The sequence below is a fragment of the Populus nigra genome, chromosome 11 (genome assembly GCF_951802175.1).
Source record: "Populus nigra chromosome 11, ddPopNigr1.1, whole genome shotgun sequence".
NCBI classification, from domain to species: Eukaryota; Viridiplantae; Streptophyta; class Magnoliopsida; order Malpighiales; family Salicaceae; genus Populus; species Populus nigra.
The window spans coordinates 15,110,395-15,135,745 of NC_084862.1; the positions used below are offsets into that span (position 1 = coordinate 15,110,395).

Below are 25,351 nucleotides of genomic sequence, written 5' to 3' on the forward strand. Positions count from 1 at the left end.
ATACACCTTTTAATCTATTGATGTTAATTAATTATGCTAGTATATATGTTAATGTGATATTTTATGCTAAAATAACCATATTGATATCTACGATATAATCAAGCTATAGTTGACTAATCTTTTAAATAAAAAAGAAATATATAGTCCTTTATTATATATGGATATTTAAGCTAGAATAAAAATACATGTTTCTACAACTTAGTCTAATAAAACATATAGATCAATCTTATGAATTTTTATTTTATCAAACTAGTCCTTTATTTTGATGAAATTATAAAGGCTTAATAAGTAAGGATTTCACCCTATCTTTAGTCTCAAGATGTCCAACACCATGTCCATCTCCATATTGATACATGCATTGTGCCATTCGTGTAAGGTTCATTGCAATTTCAATAAAAGTTTGGGAAATACAGGGATTAATAAATTGATAATCATTTATTTTCTTCCATGTATTTCCAATTAAATTTCTTATATGATCACGAGCTATTTCTTCAGATACTCTGGTTTCATAAATATAACATTGAATTGATTTGGAAATATCTCCTCGTTTTAATTCATCCTGTAAACAAAAAAAAGGTAGAAAATTAGCATATATATACTTAAAAAAACCATCACAAATAACCATCTTTACCAAAATGAAAATGAAAAATTGATATATTTACAAACTGAGATAAATTAATTGATCTAGAAATTTACTACAAAAACACACCATCCATCTTTAGTGTCGATGGATTTTAAGATGAAAGAGGAGATACCATGGTGGAGATCGGGCCTTTACCAACAAGTTAAAAGTAGTTTTTTTGGGCCGAATGAAAACTTAATAAGTAAAAAGTGGCCCGTTAAAGTAATGCATTATATGTTTCAAAATTCATTCTATAACTTGGGCCAGTTAGAGGCCTATGCCTAGAGAAAGAGGATCTGTGGCCTCTGCTTAGGAACAAAACCGTAACCACAATGAATATTTAGCAAGGACTAATATAATTTACCATAAAAATGAGAAAAAAGGGGACAGAACTATGTCAGGGAGATGGAGAAGTCTAGCATACCGTGGAGGTTCCAAGATCATCAGCAAGGCGTAAAATCATGGATGACCATCGAATTATATCTGGGTATTCCTCCATGAATTGTGAGGCCTCCTCTGTTGTTGGATTGGAAACATAAAAATATGCATGAACTAGAATCACTGGTGCTGAAACTGAAATCCATGCATTATCCATGTATTCTTGAAGAGTTGGTGTATATCCACTGAAGTACCACTTAGCCTCCAATAAATATGATTTACATAAGTCTGCCCACTGAAAATTAACCATAGTCTTATATTCCCAAAAGAAAAAGCAGCAGAAATGGAGAGAGCATATTTAAAAAATAACTATAGCTATCAAATCTAGCCCAATCCTAACAAGTTAATTTAGTGATTCAGAATCTAACTTGTGTCAGGTTTTTTTTTAAATGTTTTTATCAAACTTAACCTAACCTAATTGCTTGATATAATGACCTGAATTTTGATAAGAATCAGATTTTATTTTAAACTATTTTTGACATTGACCTAACAAACCTAGACAATGCGTGTTAGAGAATATTATAAATCATATCTTGAGATCTCACCTAATAGTTTAAGCTAATAGGTTGAGATGATTTTTTGACATGATATCAGAGCCTTGATGATCAAGCGGTCACGAGTTCGAATCTCACCATCCCTATTTATTTAATAAAAATCAAGCACAAGATAATGTAAGCTTATGCAAATTTCAAATTCAAAAGGCTTTCACTTGAGGAGGTGGTGCGTCAGAGAATAATATAAATCATATCTTGAGACCTCACCTAACAATTTAAGCTATTGGATTAAGATAGTTTTTTGACAACACAACGGTTGACTTATGACCAGATTGATCTGATTACACCAAATTCAATCCTAGTAGAGTAAAAAAAAATGAATTATTTAAAAAAAAATTAAAAAAAAATAAACCAAGATTCACCCAATGACCTAATAACTCGAACCTTAAACTAGTTCTGAAAACTTTGAAAATAATACTAAAATTTAGAGATGAGCAAATACCGCTTTCTTGAAGTAAGGCAGGATGTCAATTCCTTGATTTTTAAGAATATCATAAGCCATTTCATTAACTGAATTGTACAAAGCAAAAAAACATAATTTCATATAGTCTGGAAGCCGATCCATGAAGTTAAGATCCCATCTGAAATGAGAACATAAAAATATTTTAGTGAAGGTTTTTTTTTTTAAAAAAAGAAAAAAACAAGTGAGCAATTCTAATATAGCATTATATATGTGCCCGAGAGCCCAAGAAAGAGGTGCTGCACAAACCTTACGACGGCATCTGTGAATAGCTCAAGCTCATCTAAGGTACCATAGACATCATAAACATCATCAATTGTTGTTATAAGTGAATTAACCTTTGTTAGCATTCTCCTGCAATTACCAAACTGAGGTTCAAATATGACCCCCACAGTCCATAAGAAATTCTCCACCGGCCTGTCCCTGGCAAAATCCAACTTTTCTCCAAGTCCTGTTTTCTTCCACCACCTGTTCATGTTAAGACAAAAAAAAAAAAAAAATGTCACCATTAGAGAAAAGCTATATAAAGTAAACTTGATTAACATTTATAATATTGGTTCAAAACATAGATAAATTAGTGATATATGAGGATCATCAAATCTAAAGAAGATTAAATTATTACATACAATTTAATGAAATAATATTAATTTTTACATGCTGTTTAATTTGCTTCCAAATTGTGCAAAATAAATAAATAAATAAAGAATCTTATTAATTATACGTACCTAGATGAATTTTTCAGATCTTCTTGGTGTATTGCTTGTACCATGTTGAAATCCAATTTAGCTAGTTCTAACAACACAGGTTCCATATCAGTTTTAGTTTCATACACTTTGATGAACCAATTGGCTTCCAATCTTAGCATCCTCCAAGCCAATGGAAGCTCTAAGGCATGGCTCACCATCTTTGAAAGATATTCGGAAGGGTTGCACTTCTCGACATATTTTTCAAGATTTTTGGTGGTGAAGTCTCTTGCATCCTCCAAGATGCTCTCGCCTTCTACCAAGAAGTATGAAGCTTCATACAGGAACAGCATTCCCTTCAAATCATCGTGAAGCCATGTCCTAAAGTTTCCTTGTTCGTCCTTGAATTGATTGAAAACCTCTACAAGTGGAGAACACAAACTTTTAACACAATTAGTCATGAGAACGCATATAACCATCAATATCTACACTGCGTAAGAGACTTACCTTGAGGTACCTTGTATCCATGCTGCCTTAGGAGTCGAAATTCGAGAGCAGTAGCATACAAGTCATGTACTGTCTTTGTATTCTCTATATGATTGTCATAGAATAAACTCTTCAACGTGCTCTTTATTTCATCAACAAAATGATAAGATAATCCAAGTCTTTGCAAGGCATCGATTAACTCCAGTTGATCCAGGGGCTTCGATGCGTTCGTCAGCATCGTCCTTATGTCTGCCTTCAGCTTTTTGATTCGTGCTGTGTATGGCTCTCCCTAAACAACATCAAATTCAAGTACTCAACTCAAGTTGTTTGAACAATAACATAACATGGCATTATAATAGCTAGCAACTATACCTTATATTTACTAGTCAGTGATTGGACATAATCATACTCCCACATCGAAGTTTGATAATTTGCCGACCGCCGGACAATTTGATCAGCACCTTCGGTGGCAACCATGCATCGAACTTTGGTAGGTAGACAGCGATAATTCTTGCTTGATACAGGTCCTACTAAGGCTCGACTTGGAGATGCTAATGCTGGGAGAGTACAAAATGATGAAGCAAAGTGGGTAAGAGCCATTGCTAAGTGTCTTGGACTACTCGGAATTCCAACGACTGGCCTATATTTAATTATTTATAGATGGATTGATTAGCTTTACCAAATTTGAAGTCAGTCCCGCCCATGAAAAAGGGCATCCACAAGATTTGATTCGAGATGGCCCATATTTTTATTCTGGAGTTGCAACAAATTAAGGACTACAAAAATATATGGTCATCATGAATGAAACTATCTGTATCTTTCTCTTTGTGTATATATACAAGTACTATTGTCGTGATTAAATCGTGGAATTAAAATCCCAACAAACTCACGAAAACAACATCTCACATCCTCCTGAATTCTTGTGCCGACATTTGGCCTTGGATGGGATGGTCATGACTAAATCTCAAATATATACTTGCTATTTATTTTATTTTGCGGGATGCTCCATTTATGATATTAGTAGAAATCCATACCCTTTGTCGGAGAAATTTATAATAAAAAAAATGAAATGACTCAATACATGACTTCGTTTGCTTGCGATTGTTTTCTTGACAAAATTCCTTTTAGTCCCTAGTTTTCAAAAAAATTATTTTAAATCTTTTTGGTCCTTTTGTAATTAAAATTTAGTCTTTATGATACCTTTTGTAATTAGATCTTGCATAATTACTTGTAACGGTTTACTACATCGTTTTTTTATACAATGCTTGTAATATAATGAGTTGTTAAATTATAATATCTTATTACATTATAATTTTCTAAATCACGCAACAAAATATATATAAACATATAATGGATCATTACATTACATTACATTCCATTACATCTTATAAAACATATCGTCAGATATTTTATTATATTTAATAGCTACGAGGATATCATGGGTTTTGAAATAGTTATGTTTAAGAAGTAACCAAACGTAATTCGGTTCAATTTATGTATGTGATGAAGTTTTAACTTGTGGTCCATCTTATTGATGACAACCATATAAACAAAATAATCTAAGAGAACAAAAGGATAAAACAAAAATCATTTCCTATGTTCTTAAAATGAAGTTGTCATTCTACCTTAAAATCATGAAAGTGACCTAAAGGGTTCATATTGCCAATTAGTAGGGTTCATAACTGTATTTTCTGCATAATTATTCATATTCATGTAATGGTTTATTACATAATCTTTTTATATAATGCTTGTAATTTAATGAGTCATTAAAATATAGTTTTTCATTATACATAGCAAAAATTAGAAATATAATGGACCATCACATTACATTATGTCAATAAATATAGGGTTATTTTGTTTTATTTATTAAGGGTAGAATATTATTTTTATTTTCTTTTCAGTTTAGCCTATATTTAATCTCTTTGAAGTTAGGTTAAACCTATTTCTTTAGATTATCGTGACTACATAATGCAATATCAATGAAACCTTAGCCTCCTCCTCTCTTATTTTTGTATTTCTCTTTATTTATTTGGATTATTTAACATGGTATCAGAACATGTTGTATGAAATGAGACTTAATCTTAAACACAACTTTCGCAGATTCAACTTTTTGGAGTGATTGTCGCACCCTCGCGGCGGAGCGCGGCGATCCTAGATTGATTTCGGGGTCTTTTGTTTTATTGTGAATAAGGGAGTCGCCACCTAGTATTTTGATCACTAGGAACTCTAACTGGTCTTTCAGAGATTCTAAGGCAAGTGACTTGTTGTGTAAAGGGAAGGTATTAGCACCCCTAGTACGCCCTACCTAAGGTAAGCTGCTTGGTGTTTGGTTTGCTTCATAATTGCTAGGGTGTTAGTGTTTTCTAATCCTATCAGTTTTCCTAGGTTTGATTCAAACTAAATTTATTAAGATAGAAATCCAAGGAGATTCCATGTGTTTCGAAAGCTCATTTTTTCCTTAGTAATTCAAGAGTTTGCGACTCGTAAATCGCAAGGAAGAGGGACAAAAATTTAGAAATCCAAGGCGCTTTAAAAAAACCTATTTTTTGCCTTAGTGTTTTATACTCTCATAGCTCGTAAACCATGGAGTAAAAAATTAAAATGTCTTCGATTATAATCAAGGCTTCTTTCAAGGATGAGTGATGACTTATTATTCCTAGAAAATTATTTTAGATATTTACCACTGAGGGTTTCTTTATCCAAATATTAACAGTGAATAATAACAAGTTATTCCTAATAATATTTTGGATATTCATCCCTTTGAGATTTCTTTATCCAAACATTAACGGTGAATAAAAGATGAATTCCCCCCAAAATAAGATTTTTGTATTTTTTAGAATATTGGCCAATACCTTTTGGAGTTTTACAAATATGTTGTAAAATTCAGAAATGCAAGAAAATAATTTTTGTTGTGTTTAAGAAATCCATGTGAAAACACATTTTCGAAACTTCCAATATTTCTTTTTTAAGAATGTTCAAAATAGGTTAGGGTATTGGCCGTATGCAACACACAAGAAAATATTTTTTTGATACATATGTATATTTGTCACATTGAGTCGAAAATCGGGTATTCTAAATATGAGATTGATATTTTTTTTACAACATAAAAAAATTCAAACCTTAAAATAAATATGCCAGAAAATCATAAATCTCTTTCTCTTTCTTTTATTTTTTTTGAAAGAAGAAAAAAAAAACAGCATGTGACCTGGTTGGACACAAAAAAAAGAGGTGCAGTCTTCTCAATGAACAAGGCAAAATGCATGCAAAAAGACCACTTTACTGTTCAAGTGAATTAAAATTCACTTGAACAGTGCAAACACAAAGCAAAAAAATGCATGGTCCGGGAGGTGAAGAGAACAGACCTGGGAACAAAAGGATAAATTTTTTTGCTATACCTTTTAATTAAAGTATTTTTGTTTCTTCTTCCTTATTTGATTTAATTCATTTTGATGTATGAAGATATTCTCTTGTTGCTAAAAAAAAAAGATCTCGATATTATGATTTTTTTATTGATAATCATAATCGTTATTGTTGGGTTTATTTAATGAAATATCATTTTGAATTATTTGAGATATAGACAGCCTTTCAAGCTCTTTTCAAAACTCAATATTTTGTTATTATCAAATGTTTTAGGTTGTATTTGAATGACAATACACCTCTAATAAATTGTAAGTTGTTTGTCTTAGATGGAACTATTCATCAAACTTTGTGTACAGATACTTTTCAGCAAAATGACACTGTTGAAAGAACACATAGGCATATTATTGAAATTGCTTGTTCTCTTTTGTTGTCTACTTTTGTTCCTCATTGTTTATTTTGGCAGTTTCATCTTTTATTGTTTAAATTCATTAAAGTTTCATATCATATTTTGTATTTATTTTTTATTATTCTTTTAAAACTCTGCAGGGGGTTAACTACTATCATGTCTTAGGTTACGAATGTGGTTGAATAACCAGGAATACTAGAGTCAATCAGATTTTTTATTATGCAAGAAGTAAAAATGATTTTGATAAAAAAAATAATGGCAAAAAAAAAATCAATGGGTATTAACATGATTTTCTCCTAACTAATTACTTGATTTTATCTTAGCTAAAAATTACAAATAATATTATTTTGATAAAAAATAATAAAAAAATCAATTATAATAATTTTTTAATTATAAAACAAAAATAATTTCAGAAAAAACCAAATAAAAAAACAAAATCGTTTCTTGTGTTCTAAAAATGAAGTTGTCAATTCCACATTAAAATCGTGAAAGTGACTTGTCAATTTAAGTTGTCAATTCTACATTAAAATCATGAAAGTGACCCTAAAGGGTTCGTATTGGGTTAGCGATGCTTTAGTCTTCTGACACTTTTTTTTTATATAATGCTTGTAATTTAATGAGTCATTAAATTATAGTTTTAAAAATTACATAGAAAAAATTAGAAATATAATGTATCATCACATCACATTCCATTATATCTGATAATTAACATACCGTTAGATTTTTTATTTTATTTAATTATTTTATAGATATCATGGGTCTGCTCTACTTTATTTTCTTTGGTTAGGTTGTCTGCAATACGCATGTTTAATTAGGAACAAGAAGTAAATCGGTTCAATTCGTTTATGTGATAAAGTTTTAACTCGTGGTCCATCTTATTGATAACGACCATATCAACAAAAATGTCAGAGAAAAGAAAATTCATTATTTAGTAATTCATTATAGAAAATGATTACCGCAATTAACTAAATGAATATTTCGTCACCTTGTGGTTGATACAGGGTCGATCTTATATATACAAAGTCATTGGAGTTTGTTTTAGAGTAAATAAGACTTTCTAGGCTAAAACTTAGCTATTTCTATATTGTACATTTGTGAGAATAAATCCCATGGTAAGGATAGGAGATTCGGCAGAATTAAAGGCTGGTTATGCTCTACAGACTTAAAGGCCTAGATATGCTCTGTCATTGCTGGTTTAGAATTGCCACGGCTCTTGTGGTATCGAGGACGTCGTTTGTCTTTTGAGAGGTGTTGAAAAGATATGTTTGGGTATAATTATAAAATAAAAAATATGAGTCGCTATTTAATATTAAATTTATTAGAAAATTTATGATTTGTAAGAGTTCAGATAAGAAATTTGTTGTGCAAGAAAAAAACATGTCTTTTGAAAGGTATTAAGAAGCTGTATTATTGTTTGATTATTTTTAAAGTCAAGTTTATATTTATTAGTCTTGTTAAAGATTCAAAGCAGATCTTTTTTCATGAGAAAATCTTTACTTTATTGGGTTAAAACTTAACAATTTTAAGATTTAAATTTTGAAATCGTATTTATTTTTTAAATATAATAAATTCTTAATTTTTAATGAATAATTATAAACTAGTTATGATATTAAAAAAAAAGAGAAAAAAATCCTGGAAGGGCAGTACTATACTACTATTAGAGATACTTTCTCATGTTTCAATACTGAAAATGAAGAGAAAAAGGTTTATATATATATATATATATATATATATATATATATATATATATATATATATATTCAAGGGAAAAACCAGCATCTATATATGCTCTCGAAATTTTGAAAATGTAACCCCTAAATAAATATTAAGAATTAAAACAGGTTAGTAAGTAAAATTTGCTTAAATTAAACACTAAAACAATTAATTAATTCAAAGGACTGAAGATCCATAGAAATATTCACTACAAATTATAATGTTTCTGTACCAAGACAAGGTCTCTGCAATATCTTCCTAGGTAGCAGAAATTAGTTTCATGATAATTAGTAGTTGCATTATTAAAGAATAATATAAATTATATCTTAGAGTTTCACCTAACAGTTTAAGTTATTGGGTTAAGATGGTCATTTGACATGGTATCAGAGTCTTGATGATCAAGCAGTCGCGAGTTTAAATCTAACCATTCTCATTTACTTGATACAAAAATTAAGCATAAGATAATGTTGGTTTATGCAACTTTCAAGTTCAAAGAACTTTCACTTAAGAGGGTGTGTTAGAGAATAATATAAATCACATATTGAGATCTTATCTAATAGCTTGAACTATTGGGTTGAGATGGTTTTTTGACATGGTATCACCATCTCTATTTATTTGATAAAAAATTAAACATAAGGTTATGTGTGTCTGTGCAAGTTTCAAACCCAAAAAGCTTTAACTTGAGGGAGTGTGTTAAAAAATAATATAAATTATATCTTGAGATTTTATTTAATACCTTAAACTATTAGATTTAGATTATTTATGACACGTAGAAAGTTGCATTTCAGAGCGCCAAGCTCACAAAGACTTGTGATTAGAGGCAAAGAAGAAGAAGAAGAAGATGGACTGACTCAAAAGGCAGCAGTCAAGCCAGCGATCCCTGAAGAAAGATGAATAACATAACCACCAGAATAGTCCATGACACCCCCCAGTGAAACAAGAATCCACCACCCCACAAGCTGAAGGCACCAACAGTGTAAGAGAAAATGAGCCAAAGTGGCACAAAAGCCATCCAAGCCTTAAAATTCATTCTTCCAAGCACTGATCCAGCCAAAAGAATAAGAGTGATTGCAGCAAACACACACTGAAACCAAACCATGGAAGCCATGGGATATAATGGTGCAGCCATTGCAGTCTCCACACCACCGTTATCGTAGAACTGTGTGGTCTCAGGGAGTGCAGCTTGTTTGATTAGAAACTTCTGGCCTAACTGCCTAAGGCAGGCCCTGCTTTGCCCCAAAAGGGCAAGAGCTTATCCCCAAAAGACATTTTGTAGGCCCAAACCACCCAGCAGATTACAACAGCAGCAAAAGTGTAAAAGGCCATGAAAGCTGAATTGACTGCCCATTTTTTCTTGACAATGCTTCCATAGAGAATTACAAGTCCTGGCACACTCTGGAGTCCAACAAGGGTGGCTGAGATCATTTGCCATGCGTTATCGCCCTTGTTTAACCAGTCAGGAACTGAAGGTGAGCCTCCTTGGTATGCCACTGGGACTGGGTTAGGTTGAGGAGCAGCCATGGTATTTTACAGGATCGTGACTAGCTACTGCTCCTTCTATTGGCCTAGCTCTGTTTTTTTTCCTACAATATGCAAGACCTTTCTGTAGAAGGAAATGGACGCAAGGGCTTTTTAAATTTATAATGGAAAGTCTTACAGGAAAAATATTGCATCAAATATTGTGATTAATAATTATTTTTTTAAGCTTACGCGAAGAGTGCTATCATGGATGCATTTCTTGCCTCTTTCCTGACAAAACACTAGGAACAAATAGAAGCCACCATTATCAATTTTGCTGCAACCCACTCATATTTAATTAGCAACATTACAGATATTGATAAGCATAATGATGATGCTTGAGGGTATGGTAATGATTTTAAAAAAAAATAATTTTTATTTAAAAATAAATTAAAATAATATATATATTTATTATTTTTTAAAAATTATTTTTGATATCATCGTATAGAAATAATTTAAAAATATAAAAAATATTTTAATTTGAAGTAAAAAATAAAAATAGTTAAAATTATTTTTAAAACATAAAAATAAATAGATCTTGATTGAAATTACGATAGAAATTGCTTTTGTTTTTTAAAGTTATCTATAATAATAGGACCATCACTGTAGAACTGAATGATGTGAAGCTGGGCAGTAATGGAGGGCGAGGATCTCGTGAATCTTTTCTCGAGATCCATATGAGTATTATATATCCTAGGAATCTTCAATTATATGTGCAATTAACATTTATTTTTTAATTGTAGTTAATATTCCATACACACTCATCGTACGTGCATGGCCTTCTACCTTAAAAGGATTTTTCCTTTCTTTTCGTTTTTTTAATATTAAATTGTGTATTTAAATGCCTAACGACCCACTTGGTAATATTTTCATATATTTTTTTTATTAATATAAATATTTGGATCAGTTTGTATATACCTCGACTAATTACATGAGTTCTAAAGTTAACGACTATATAACTTTCTAGTGGCCCTAAGTTTTATGGGACTTGAACTGATGATTTATAAGGAGCAAATTTAAAACCTGACTAGTTGAGTTACACCCCTTATAATTATTATATTTTAATACTTGATCTTTGAAAATAATTATTAAAAAATAATATAAAATCCTTTTGAAATATCATTCAACAATTCAAAATTTGGGTTTATATAATTTTCTAGAATGATAATAATATTTTAATAATAAAATAAACATCATTTGTTTGTATTTTTTAATTAATTTAATAAAAAAATCAAGATGAGTGTGTGAAAGTTTGAAATTTTTAAAGGTTTTGATGTTGAAATCTGACACACATTTGAATTTTTGGAGCTCTATTTTTTTTTAGAAGATAGACCATTAATATTTTATCTATTAGTTTATTTAAAGATAGTCTAAGATTATTTGATAAAAAATTAAATCTTAAATAAATGAATTAAAAATGAATTTATCTTACAGGCATATCTAATTTATTGATAATTAATTGATTATGCTGACGTTATCTATGGGCAGTTCATGTGATTAGATGTGTATCTAGTTGAATATAACAGGAACATCACTTTATCATTTTTAATTATGTTTATATTTCTGTTAATTTTCAAATCCAACGAAGCCAAGAAAATTAGGTAATATCCCAATTCCCAAGTATTGATCGTCTTGCAATGTTTATATGCTTTCATGTTTATATTAAAATAATTTTTTAATAAAATATTAGTGTTTTATTATTAGTAAATAATATAAATCATATCTTAGGAACTCACATAATAGTTTAAGCTTTTAGATTGAAATGGTTCTTTGACATGAAATTAGAGACTTGATGATTAAGCGGTCACGAGTTTGAATCTCACCATCTCAATTTATTTGATAAAAAAATCAAGCACAAGTTAATATAAGTTTGTGCAAGTTTCAAGCCTAAAGAGCTTTCACTTGAGGGGATGTGTTAGAGAATAATATAAATCATATATTGGAACCTCACCTAACAGCTTAAGCTATTGGATTGAGATGGTTCTTTGACATGGTATCAGAGCCTTGATGACCAAGTGGTCTCGAGTTCGAATCTCATCATCCCCATTTATTTGATAAAAATTAAATACAAGGTAATGTGAGACTGTGTAAGTTTCAAGCCCAAAAAGCTTTTACTTGAGGGGGTGTATTAGAGAATAATATAAATTATATCCTGGGACCTCATCTAATAGTTTAAACTTTTGGGTTGAGATGGTTTTTTGACATTTATTAACCAAATAATAACGAATTTAAATTTTGTTATTCAATTGTATTTGATAATATCCTTAATTTTATCTAACATTTTAAGTTCTATTTTATAATATCCTTAGTTTTATAAGTTTTTTAAATTTAAAATTTGATCATGAAATTGTAAAAGAATTAGCATTTAATTTCTCAAAAAAATTAGGATATACTTTTAAAAATCGCTTGGGTAAATATAATATTATATGAAAACCACCATCTTAAAAGAGTCAAAATGAATAAGAAACAATCCAAGAGTTAGCATTTTTTTTTTAATGTTTTGAAACTATTAGACATAATGAGTTTGGGTTTTTATATTAGTATTTGTACATAGGAGAGTTCGTATACATTTTTGAGAGGATAAATTACACATGGATAGATTAATTATGATCCATGTAAACTATCACTTCAATCTATAAGTGAATTAATAGTTTTAGTTTATCTAATAATTTATCACGGGAAAGAGAGACATACTCAAAATTGATCATGCTAATTGATTTGGGTTATCACAATTAATCAATCAAAAAGGATAAAATAGAATGGTTGAAAACTAATTATTTGATTATTGAATTTTTATTTTAATAAAGGAAAACAATAATGGTTGATTTTTTATTTTAATATTTAGAATGATATACCATTATTATTATTATTAAAAACAAAACATAAACTTGATTTGAAGGATAAAATTAAAGACCATAAAAAACTTTAACAAAAGAAAAAAAATTAAAAACCATAAGAAAAAGGACAAAATCAAAATTAGTATTATTCCTATTGGAAAAAAAAATAAAAAACTTTATATTAAAAATAAAATTAAAAGCCATGATAACTTTGATAAAAGAGCAAAGGAAAAAAAAATTAAGAGTTGGAGAACTAGATTGAAAATATTATATATACAAATTAGAATTAAAGGATTAAATTAAAAATAAATAAAACTTTAACATCCCCACACAGATACTCCTGAGCATCATAGATTACTAAGAGTCTTCCATGCCATGGAAAATAGTTGTTTCACCATGAAAAGTGACTTCATTTGAATACCATTCGCTTTAATTTTGTCTGGTTGATCATTTAGCCCATTTAAGAAGGTATAATTCTCTTACTAATTGAGTTGAATTTTTGATATCATGATCACCAACCATAGGACTAGATCTTTTAAAATCAATCTCCCTCCATAATATTATTGAACTATTATAGTATGCCTCTCAGATCCTACCATCTTTTTTTTTTAATTAGATCACTTATTTTTTCACTTCATATAGTTGAGAGGTATTTGTTCCATTAAAATATGTTGTTGTCATTGTATTCTATACTGATTTTGCCATGGAAACCAATTGAAATTTCCAATCAAAATTGGTTCCATTAAATTGATTAGCTAGCTTTTGATATCATAGTTTTAACTCCTCCACTTTCTGTTATTAGGGTCTATTCATTTTATTTGAAAAAGTTCCAGTTGATATATCATAATTTGTCTATGTCAAAGATATACATCTCAACAATTTAGGCCTATATGACGTAATTGATACCAATCCAGACAACAAAATATTCACCAATTTGGTGTAAAATTTAGGTAATCAAAATAGTCAAGTCTTAAATGGTTTCTTGTAGGTTAGTGAGTTCTATTGGTAGGAATAAAGAAGAAAACAATTGTTCATAAAAAGTGATTCTAGGGTTTTTGCCAAGTATAAGTTCTCTAATCTAATATTATATTAAGAATATTTGTAAAGAATTATATTTTTCTTTGACACATAAAGCAAATTTATATAAAGAACAAGGTAATATCTAGATCTTAATTATATATTGATATCTAGGATATAATCAAGCTATAATTAACTAATCTTCTAAATAAAGAAGAAATATGTAGTCCTTTATTACACATTGATATTTAAGCTAGAATGAAAATACATGTTTTTCCAACTTAATCTAATAAGACATATAGATCAATCATATGATTTTTTTAATATCAAACTAGTCCTTTATTTTGATGAGATTATAAAGGCTTAATAAGTAAGGATTTCACCCTATCCTTAGTCTCAAGATGTTCAACACCATGTCCATCTCCATATTGATACATGCATTGCGCCATTCGTGCAAGGTTCATTGCAATTCCAATAAAAGTTTGGGAGAAACGGGGATTAACAAGTTGATAATCATTTATTTTTTTCCATGTATTTCCAATTAAATTTCTTATATGATCACGAGCTTTTTCTTCAGATACTCCGGCTTCATGCATATAACATTGAATTGATTTAGAAATATCTCCTCGTTTTAATTCATCCTATAAATAAAAAGAAAGAGAAAATTAGCACATATACACTTAAAAAAAATCATCACAAATAACAATCTTTACCAAATTGAAAATGAAAGATTGATATATTTACAAACTGAGATAAATTAATTGATCTAGAAGTTCACTAAAAAAATACACAATCCATCTTTAGTGTCAACGGATTTTAAGATGAAAGAGGAAATACCATGTTGGAGATCGGGCCTTTACCAACAAGTTAAAAGTAGTTTTTTGGGCCCAATGAAAACTTAATAAGTGAAAAGTGACCCATTTATAGTTAAAGTAATGCATTATATGTTTCAAAATTCATTCCATTACTTGGGCCAGTTAGAGGCCTATGCGTAGAGAAAAAGGATCTGTGGACTAATATAATTTACCATAAAAATGAGAAAAAAAGGGGAAGGACGAAACAACGTCAAGGAGAGGGAGAAGTCTAGCATACCGTGGAGGTTCCAAGATCATCAGCAAGGCGTAAAATCATGGATGACCATCGAATTATATCTGGGTATTCCTCCATGAATTGTGAGGCCTCCTCTGTTGTTGGATTGGAAACATAAAAATATGCATGAACTAGAATCACTGGTGCTGAAATTGAAATCCATGCATTATCCATGTATTCTTGAAGAGCTGGTGTATATCCACTGAAGTACCACTTAGCCTCCAATAAATATGATTTACATAAGTCTGCCCACTGAAAATTAACCATAGTCTTATATTCCCAAAATAGAAAAGAGGCAAAAATGTAGAGAGCATATTTAAAAGATAACTATAGTTATTAAATCTAGCCCGATCCAATGAATTGATATACTGATTTAAAATCTAATTTAATTTGAATTTATTTTAATTGATTTTATCAAACATAGCCTAACCTAGCTCGTCAACTTAGTAATCTGAAATTTAACTAAAGTTAGATTTTATTGTAAAACATTTTTGATATTGATCTAATAAACTTAGGTAATACAACAGTTGATTTATGATTTAATTAACTTAATTACATCAAATTCAAACTAGTCTGGTTAAAATCAATGAATTATTTTCAAAGAAATTAGAAAAAACATTAATGATAAATACAATGACCAAATAACTCAAATGTTTATAGTTTGACAACTATGAAAATAACACTAAATTTTTTTTTAAAAAAAGGGCAAATACCGCTTTCTTTAAGTAAGGAAGGATGTCAACTCCTTGATATTTAAGAATATCATAAGCCATTTCATTAACTGAATTGTACAGTGCAAAAAAACATAATTTCATATAGTCTGGAAGCCGATCCATGAAGTTAAGATCCCATCTGAAATGAGAACATAAAAATATTTTAATTAAGTTTTTTTTTTTAAAAAAGAAAAAAACAAGTGAGCAATTCTAATATAGCATTATAAATGTGCCCGAGAGCCCAAGAAAGAGGTGCTGCACAAACCTTACGACGGCATCTGTGAATAGCTCAAGCTCATCTAAGGTACCATAGACATCATAAACATCATCAATTGTTGTTATAAGTGAATTAACTTTTGTTAGCATTCTCCTGCAATTACCAAACTGAGGTTCAAATATGACCCCCACAGTCCATAAGAAATTCTCCACCAGCCTGTCCCTGGCAAAATCCAACTTTTCTCCAAGTCCTGTCCTCTTCCACCACCTGTTCATGTTAAGAAATTAAATTGTCACCATCAGAGAATATAAATTAAACTAGTGATATAGGAGGATCATCAAATCTAAAAAAGTTTAAAGTATCACACACAATTTAATGAAATAATATTAATTTTTATATGCTGTTTAATTTGCTTCCAAATTGTACAAAATAAATAAATGAAGAATCTTATTAATTTTTACGTACCTAGATGAATGTTTCAGATCTTCTTGGTGTATTGCTTGTACCATGTTGAAATCCAATTTAGCTAGTTCTAACAACACAGGTTCCATATCAGTTTTAGTTTCATACACATTGATGAACCAATTGGACTCCAATCTTAGCATCCTCCAAGCCAGTGGAAGCTCTAAGGCATGGCTCACCATCTTTGAAAGATATTCGGAAGGGTTGCACTTCTCGACATATTTTTCAAGATTTTTGGTGGTGAAGTCTCTTGCATCCTCCAAGATGCTCTCGCCTTCTACCAAGAAGTATGAAGCTTCATACAGAAATAGCATTCCCTTCAAATCGTCATGAATCCATGCCCTAAAGTTTCCTTGTTCGTCCTTGAAATGATTGAAAACCTCTACAAGTGGAGAACACAATTAGTCATGAGAACGCATATAACCATCAATATCTACATTGCTTAAGAGACTTACCTTGAGGTACCTTGTATCCATGCTGCCTCAGGAGTCGAAATTCTAGAGCAGTAGCATACAAGTCATGTACTGTCTTTGTATTCTCTATATGATTTTTGTAGAATAAACTCTTCAACGTGCTCTTTATTTCATCAACAAAATGGTAAGATAACCCAAGTCTTTGCAAGGCATCGATTAGCTCAAGTTGATCCAAGGGTTTCGATGCGTTCGCCAGCATCATCCTTATGTTTGCCTTCAACTTTTCGATTCGCGCTGTATATGGCTCTCCCTAAACAACATCAAATTCAAGTACTCAACTCAAGTTGTTTGAACAATAACATGACATGACATTATAATAGCTAGCAACTTTACCTTATATTTACTAGTCAGTGACTGAACAAAATCATACTCCCATATGGAAGTTTGATAATTTGCCGACCGCCGGACAATTTGACCAGCAGCTTCGGTGGCAACCATGCATCGAACTTTGGTAGGTAGAGATCGATAATTCTTGCTTGATATAGGTCCTACTAAGGCGCGACTTGGAGATGCTAATGCTGGGAGAGTACAAAATGATGAAGCAAAGTGGGTAAGAGCCATTCCTAAGTGTTTTGGACTACTTGGAATTTTTTAGTTGAGAATGGAAATGATGATTACATGCCGATATTTATAGATGGATCATCTAGCCTTACCAAACGTCGACGACAAATGTTCCATGTTAAAATTCTTACAGCACTGTCAGCCGAAAAATCTACATCGACTTTTGCAAATCTACCTTTAAGACAATACTTGAAGATGAACTCATATTAAAATAAACTTCAATCAAATCAAATCAACCAATGAATTACAGCAAAGTTGTCATTAATTCGTTGAACTTACATTAATTAATTAAATATCGGAATTATGAAGTGCTATAATAATTCAATATCAATTAAATTCCACCAATTCCAGTAACAAATTTCTATTCACCTAAATATAACAAAAAAAAATTATTATGAGATTTATTATTTAGTTTATTAATATAACTTTTAATTTAGTTAATAATTTTAAAAATTAAATTTTTTTAAAAAATTTTAATCAAATTTGAACAAAGTTTTATATATATATATATATATATATATATATATATATATATATATATATATATATATATATATATATATATATAGTAACTATACTTAAGGTTTTATCCTGCTTTAAAAAACCTGAAAATAACTATAATAACTAAATTGAATAAATTTTTACATTTTATATTCTAACTATTTATAATATTTCTTCACTATGTTTATTTTGCATTTTTGTTTTAACGAGTTTTAAAAATGGAGGTATATGGTGGCGTTGTGTTATTACGATGAACATGGGAGATAAGATCGTAATTTTTTATATATTGTGCTATCATTTGTATTGCATTTACACGTTTAAAATGATAATCTTATCTTGTTACACTTTTATTGTCCAAAACCAACCAATGAATTCCAACAAACTTGTCCTTAATTTGTTGGAACTCTAAACGTCTAGCCATCACGAATCACTCTATATATTTGTTAGCCCCCTAACCTTTATATATTTGAGTGTTGGTATTTATTTTTTTATTTGTAATTTTTATTTTTGATCTTTTATAAGTTTTTAATTTCATCATTTATACTAGATTTATTATTTTTTACTTATTTAATTTTGATCCATATATTTTTTTTTTAATTTTTTCTTGTCCCTTTCATGAATTTTTTTTTAATTTCATCATTTGATTAAAAAAATTAATTTTTAATATTTATTTTATTTCATCCTAATTATTTTAGTGATTTCTTCTTTTAATTATTTTGTGAATTTATTTTTCTTTTTAATCTAACCCTATAATCCAAAATTATCCACATTCTCATTTGTTATTTTTTAAACATTTTTTATTCTTGTTCTTATAATTGTTATGTTTTTTTTTTATCATTTTGTATAATATTTTTATTTAATTTCATCATTTACCATTTGATTTATTAAAAAATAAGTTTTATGGTTTTTTTAGGTTTGGTGTTTCTGATTAAAAAGCCTGGATCACTAGTTTTATAAGTTAACATATGTTGATATCGGTTTTTAAACTTATTTTTTTTTTCAATCTCATTACTAAACATTGATCTTTTTATTTATAAATAAGTTTTGTGGTTGGTGGTTTTGTTAGGTTAAATTGTTTTTCATTTAAAAGATTATTAAATTAATACTTTTAAATGTTTTTTTTATGATTTTAATATATTAATGTGAAAAATTAAAAAAATCTAAAAATACTATAATATATTTTTAATTAAAAAGTACTTCTATACATCAAATTACAAAAGACGAAATAAATGTGAGCTAAATAATTTAAGAAACGTTAAACTTAAGTTAAAGTTGGATCAATTTGCTACCTAACAACACTCTGTTTCCCATTCCAAGATGTCCCCATATCAAAGTAATTGTATGGGGACATCACAAATTGGACACCACAAATTGTTGTCGCTTTCACTAGCAATTGATAAAAAAAACAATTCGTCCATTTTTTGTTATGTAAAACTTTCTCTTTCCATATCAAATCTTACCATATCCTCTAAAACTCTATTTTTTACTGTAAAATATTTTTTAATCAATTTAAAAACTAAAAATTACAACAAATTTTTAAAAATCCCAAACCTCAATCTATTTTTTCCAACACCATCAAATTTTGAAGCCATCTCCATTAAGCTATTTTACCAATAAAAATTCATAAATACTAAAATTAAAGTTATTGACAACTCAATAGCCTTTTCTTTTAATTTTTCCAGTGACTTTCTTGCTTTTTTCTTAATTTTTAATTTATAAAACATGATAAAAATTAAGTTTAGAACTACAATGTAATGAACTAAAATAACAAAAACTAGTTTTTAAAAAAATTAAATTTTAGAAACCAAACTATAGTTATGTGTGCCTTTAATGGAAGAAGGCTCTATTTCTTCCATTATGTTAATTTTGATCCTTCATATCTCTGTTTTTTGTTTAACAATGAACTAGAACTCTATCTCATAAATTATTTGTTAATTTAATGTCTAACTATTTTAATATATAAGGTAACCAAGAGAAAAAAAATAAAAAAGAAGTAAATTATAAAACCATAAATGATAGAACTTGAAAGGACTAATTGAAAAAGAAAAAAAGTTCAGCAACCAAATTATAAAACAATAAAAATTTCAAGGACTTACTAAGAGGAAAAATTTGGTTATAAACACTTGGTGAAATAAGCTTTTGTGAGAGGATGAACATTGGAATGTATAGTTAACACCCACCTTTTTTAGTTGTTTTATATAATGGAATATATAGTAAAGATATAAACCTTTCTCTTTCTAAATTTTAAGGCACTGTTATAGATGCTAACTTCAGATCTTCTAGTGATTTTTTTCAATGATTTAACAGTGTACGAGAGTGTCGGCTAAGAAATTCAGGAGGATGTTAGATTCTTTTCACGTGAAGCAATTCATACACTTCTTTTTGTTAGATTCTTTTTGTCACGTTGTTTCGGTGATGAAGTTTTAAGATGTAATTCATAATTCATCTAAGAATTATTTCTCTACAGCATATGGTGAGAAGGAGCAATGAGGTGTATAGCACTGAGGGGAAAAAAAAAAACACCCTTAGTAAAAAGAGGAGGAAACCACCGGAACTATAAGAAATAATTTTTTATGTCCTGAAAATTAAGTTCTCAATTCTTATGAAGGCGACCTAAAGGGTCTCTATTAGCTAGATTTTGTCATTTTTTAAAGGGTTTCTATTGGCTAGATTTTGTAATTTTTTAAAGGGTTGCTCTTGGCTAGATTTTGATGTGTTATCTGATATCATATTATATATTTTGTATTTATCTTTGCAAAACTGTAGTATTCATCAAATCTGTTGGTATCCAATTTTTAATTCATGTTTTTGATAAACTTTCAGAAAAAATAAAAAAAAGGCAAAAAACAATGAAAACCCAAAATTTGTTTTTTTGATATATTTGTATTATTTTTAGCATTTTCAACGTCATCTCGGAAGAATTTAAATTTTTAAAGGTATTTGGAACGCATTCAACTATTAATGCGTTAATTTTACAATCATTGATTTTTTTTGTTGAGTCAACTTTGATATTGCTCGTTTTAAAAAAGGTACAAAAAATATCAAAATCAAAATTTACAAAAAAAACAAAGAGAAAAAGAAAAGAAAAAAATTGAGAGACCAGTTTGGAAACCTAGGAATATTTCTTCTATAAACACTATGCTATAGTGAAATAAAGAAGAAAATTTTAGAGGGGAGGGCAGCCAAAAAATTTTTAGAGGGAAGGGCAGCCCTAAACCTCAATATTTTTTCCTTCCTCTTCCAGGGCCGCCACCCATTTGCCCGAAGAAAACCAGAGAGACCGTCCCTAGTCTCTCCATCAGCCCTCTTCCCCCTCTGCCATTTTCGGCACCTTTCTCCCCAAAACCATTATGATATCTAAGAATTATTTCTTTACAGCATATGGTGAGAAGGAGCAATGATTATTTATGAATAAAAAAAAAACACCCTTAGTAAAGAGAGGAGGAAACCACCGGAACTATAAGAAATAATTATATATTTTGTATTTGTGTTAGCAAAATTGTAGTATACATCAAACCAACAACTATCATATTAATTAGTTTAGTTTATCTAATGGTCGCCATGTGACAAATCTCTAGAAAGTTGAATAAATAAAATTCACATATATAAGCTTGGGTCATCCTAGTTATGACACTATCTAGCCAATATATTATATCATTTGCCCATCCTAAATAATAATTACTTCCAAGTTATAAAAATAAAAAAAAATTAAAACTACTTCACTGTTGTGTTCTAAAAGGTAGAAAAACACAATCTATGAGCAATAGTATCAAACAAACAAATCCTTCCTTTTTATTATGAAATTACAAAGGCTTAACAAGTAAAGATTTCACCTGATTTTTGATGTATAACACCATGCCCATCTCCATATTGGTACATGCATTGGGCCATTCGAGCAAGGTTCATTGCAACACTAATATAAGTTTGAGAGATAAGAGACCCATTTATAGTTAAAGTATGCATCGTATTCTTTAAAATTCATTCTATTACTTGGGCAAGTCAGAGGCCCAGGCCTCGAGACAGAGGATCCATGGCTGAAAATTGAGCAAAGCAAGGGGAAAGTTGCAAAACAAATATCTCCAATCATTTAAAACTCAAGTAGATAAACTCTGAGTAGTTATTTAATTTTGCATTATCTAATTACTGAAGAGAATGTTCAAAAACAAATATCTTCAATCATTTAATGCTCCATTTATGATATTAGTAGAAATCCATGAACTTCGTCAGAGAAATTTAAAATAAAAATAAAAATGAAATGATTCAATACATGACTTTGTTTGCTTGAACTTCGTCAGCGATGCCATGGTGGTTGATGGAAATTGCAAAATTCTATTTCTAATTAAGCCATATTCAAGAACCCAAGAAGACTTTTGAAGAGGAGACACTGCTGAACAAATCCTTCTAGCTCCAAGACTGCAAGCCTCTCATGTTTTCTCCATTTTCAGAACTAATCCTTAATATTGTCAAACTATTGGAGGCAAGATTATCAAACTATTGATAATTTAATATAATTTTTCCCTCTTTTCAAGAACAAAATCATTTTCTCTATTTTTGATATATATGCTGTCTATATAATTTCATCAATGCTTTTACAATTTAATGCAAGTATTCACTAGTTTTCCGAATATAGAAGTATATATCTCAAATTGAAAATCTTTTATATCCTTAAATAGAAAAACATAATCCACTAAAAATAAAATCCTAATATACAGAATATCCTAATAAGTCTCTTTTCTATTTAAATAAAATTAATTTTTTTTGAGAAAATCTTAACAATTAAATAAAAATAATTTAGTCTAAAATAATGAAATTTCCATCCCCACGATCATATTTTCCAAAAAATTAAAGCTTGGAGAGAAATTTGGAATTTTTTGTTTAGGCTTCCTTGATTGCCTTGGCTTGAGCCATAAAACAAAGAGAAATTTCCCTGTTTAAGTTTTTTTTTTCATTTCTTAATATCTTAAAAACTTTCAAAATTTCAATGATTGATTTTTTTTTAATGTTTTGAATTATTTCTGTATTTTTAATTTTCTAATGTACTGTATAAAAGTGAGGAAATCTCTTTCATATCGACCACTTGTAGAATTGATTCAAACACAATGAGCATTTGAGAGAGAGAGAGAGAGAGAGAGAGAGAGAGAGAGAGAGAGAGAGAGAGAGAGAGAGAAGCAGACTATCAATATGGAGTGGTACATGAAAATTTAAACTTAGGCGACTTCCCTGTTTGAAATGTAATCTATAAGGGCAAATTAAAGAGTAGTCACAGTCCAAATGCATGTAAAACGTAGGCGGCTTCCCTGTTAAGAAAATTAGCTTTATAGATGGCCATGATCAAGACTTTTGGCAATAATGTTGAATATGATTTTCGAAAAGATAGAATGTAAACCACATGTTTATATATAGGTGGGGGTATGAATCATAGACCTAGAAATCGATCAATTTTTGTTTTTGTCATTAGGATTGATTGATTTGAATTAGAGGCTTCATTAGTGTAATGTATACTTGTGTATGTATATATGTATTTGAATGTAAGTGACATGCAGGAAATAGCAGACAAGGCAGAATTATATTTGAATTATATATATGTATTTGAATGTAAGTGATATGCATGAAATAGAAAAGCCTTATCTTATCGGATAAAAACATAACTATTCTAATATTTATATATAAAAGAACTAATTTTTTAATCTTGGGAATACGTTTTACGTATAAGTTTATAATCTTAGATACTAAAATAAAACAAAATATTTGTTTTGGTATTTTTAAAATATGGGCCTAATTCTCATGACTTTAATAAATTGGTTATTAAAACCTAAAATACATGCTAACATATATTTGTTTTGAATTTTTTTATATGAAAATATAATATGATTTGTGTATCTTTGAAAGAATTAGTCATATGCATGAAAACAAGACTTATATATATATATATATATATATATATATATATATATATATATATATTTGCAACATTTTGAAGAATAACCGAGTATTTTAATACCAGATTTGTATCTTTACAATATAAAAATACAAACCAATATTAATCAAAATTTGTAGAAAATTCTACGAGAAAATCACAAATTTTTTAAAAAAATTTTGGAATTTTTTTGTTGTTTTTTTATATAATATTACATTATATATTATTATATTATAATATTACATAGGGATGGCCAATTATGTGGGTTGACCCCACCCTAGCTGAACTGAGATCGGCCCAGAAGTAATTCGGCCAATTTTGGCCCAACAAAACTATTTCAAAGAAGATTGGGCCGGACGTGACCTGACCCAATATATTTTGGTATGGGTCAGACTCGATCCGACCCATGAACAGTGGATTTTTCACTATTCACATGCTACGTGAATAGTGGAAAGTGAATTATAATTCATTCTCCACTATTCATTAACAGAAGAAGGAGGAAAAAGAAAGGAAGGGGAGCTAACCTAGGGTGGTGGTGCTGTCATTCACGGTGGCTCAAAGTGACGGTGTTATAGCGTCAGGCGGGTGTTCCAGGTGATTGTTCTAGGCTGAAGTTCCTCTTTTTTTCTCTTTTGTTTCTCTGTTTTTCTTCTTCTTTCTGTTTTTGTGCTTCTCCTTTTTATTTTCTTCTTATTTTCTTCTCTCGTTTTTTCTCTGCTTCCTCCTCTCTTTTTCTTCGTCTGCTTCCTCCTCTCTTTTTCTTTCTTTCCTTTATTTTTTTTCCCTTTTTGTTCCCTTTTTATTTCTCTATTTTTCTTTGTCTAATTGTTCTCTCCTCCTCTCAAAATGTTGTCCCCTTCACGGTGGCTTCCCTGTTTGAAAAGTAATTTATAAGGGCAAAAAAGCAGTCACAATCTAAATGCATGTAAAATGTGGAACCCTGTTAAGAAAAGTTGGCTTAGAGATGACCATGATCAAAACTTTTGATTGAGTGGAATTATAAATAAGATTGAACCTTATACAGTTTTTGGCAATAATCTTGAATCTGATTTTCGAAAAGATAGAATGTAAACCACATGTTTAATGTATTGGGATGGATTGATTTGAATCATAGACTTAGAAATCGATCAATTTTTGTTTTTGTCATTGGGATTGATTGATTTGAATTAGAGGCTTCATTAGTGTAATATTGTATACTTGTGATTTGCATGAAATAGTTTGCATTAGAGGCTTCATTAGTGTAATATATATATATATATATATATATATATATATATATATATATATATATTTGAATGTAAGTGATAAGACATAATTATATTTG

The 25,351-nt window shown here is 29.4% G+C and overlaps 3 protein-coding genes across 4 annotated transcripts; all 3 read right to left on the reverse strand.

Annotated features, from left to right (window-relative positions):
* Positions 1 to 216: 216 nt before the first annotated feature.
* LOC133706327 (terpene synthase 10-like) lies at positions 217 to 3,917 on the reverse strand. Of its 2 annotated transcripts, none has more exons than XM_062131831.1 (7): positions 3,616 to 3,917; positions 3,265 to 3,532; positions 2,800 to 3,178; positions 2,324 to 2,542; positions 2,057 to 2,195; positions 1,047 to 1,295; positions 217 to 559 (listed from the first exon to the last, which is right to left on the reverse strand). In XM_062131831.1, the coding sequence occupies exons 1-7, from the start codon at positions 3,841 to 3,843 to the stop codon at positions 272 to 274; spliced, it is 1,770 nt and encodes a 589-aa protein (XP_061987815.1). In that variant the 5' UTR covers positions 3,844 to 3,917; the 3' UTR covers positions 217 to 271. The 2 variants fall into 2 exon arrangements, 1 of the variants encoding a protein (XP_061987815.1); XR_009844495.1 differs by lacking the exon at positions 217 to 559 and adding an exon at positions 1,606 to 1,697 and having other exon boundaries at positions 1,157 to 1,295; positions 3,616 to 3,914.
* Positions 3,918 to 9,587: 5,670 nt separating this feature from the next.
* On the reverse strand, positions 9,588 to 10,243 carry LOC133668136 (ammonium transporter 3 member 1-like). The gene is made up of 2 exons (XM_062087873.1): positions 10,022 to 10,243; positions 9,588 to 9,932 (listed from the first exon to the last, which is right to left on the reverse strand). The coding sequence occupies exons 1-2, from the start codon at positions 10,241 to 10,243 to the stop codon at positions 9,588 to 9,590; spliced, it is 567 nt and encodes a 188-aa protein (XP_061943857.1).
* A 4,060-nt stretch (positions 10,244 to 14,303) lies between these two features.
* On the reverse strand, positions 14,304 to 17,651 carry LOC133706328 (terpene synthase 10-like). Its single transcript, XM_062131832.1, has 7 exons — positions 17,382 to 17,651; positions 17,031 to 17,298; positions 16,579 to 16,957; positions 16,162 to 16,380; positions 15,897 to 16,035; positions 15,187 to 15,435; positions 14,304 to 14,735 (listed from the first exon to the last, which is right to left on the reverse strand). Exons 1-7 carry the CDS (start codon positions 17,607 to 17,609, stop codon positions 14,448 to 14,450), a joined length of 1,770 nt encoding a protein of 589 aa, XP_061987816.1. The 5' UTR covers positions 17,610 to 17,651; the 3' UTR covers positions 14,304 to 14,447.
* Positions 17,652 to 25,351: the final 7,700 nt, after the last annotated feature.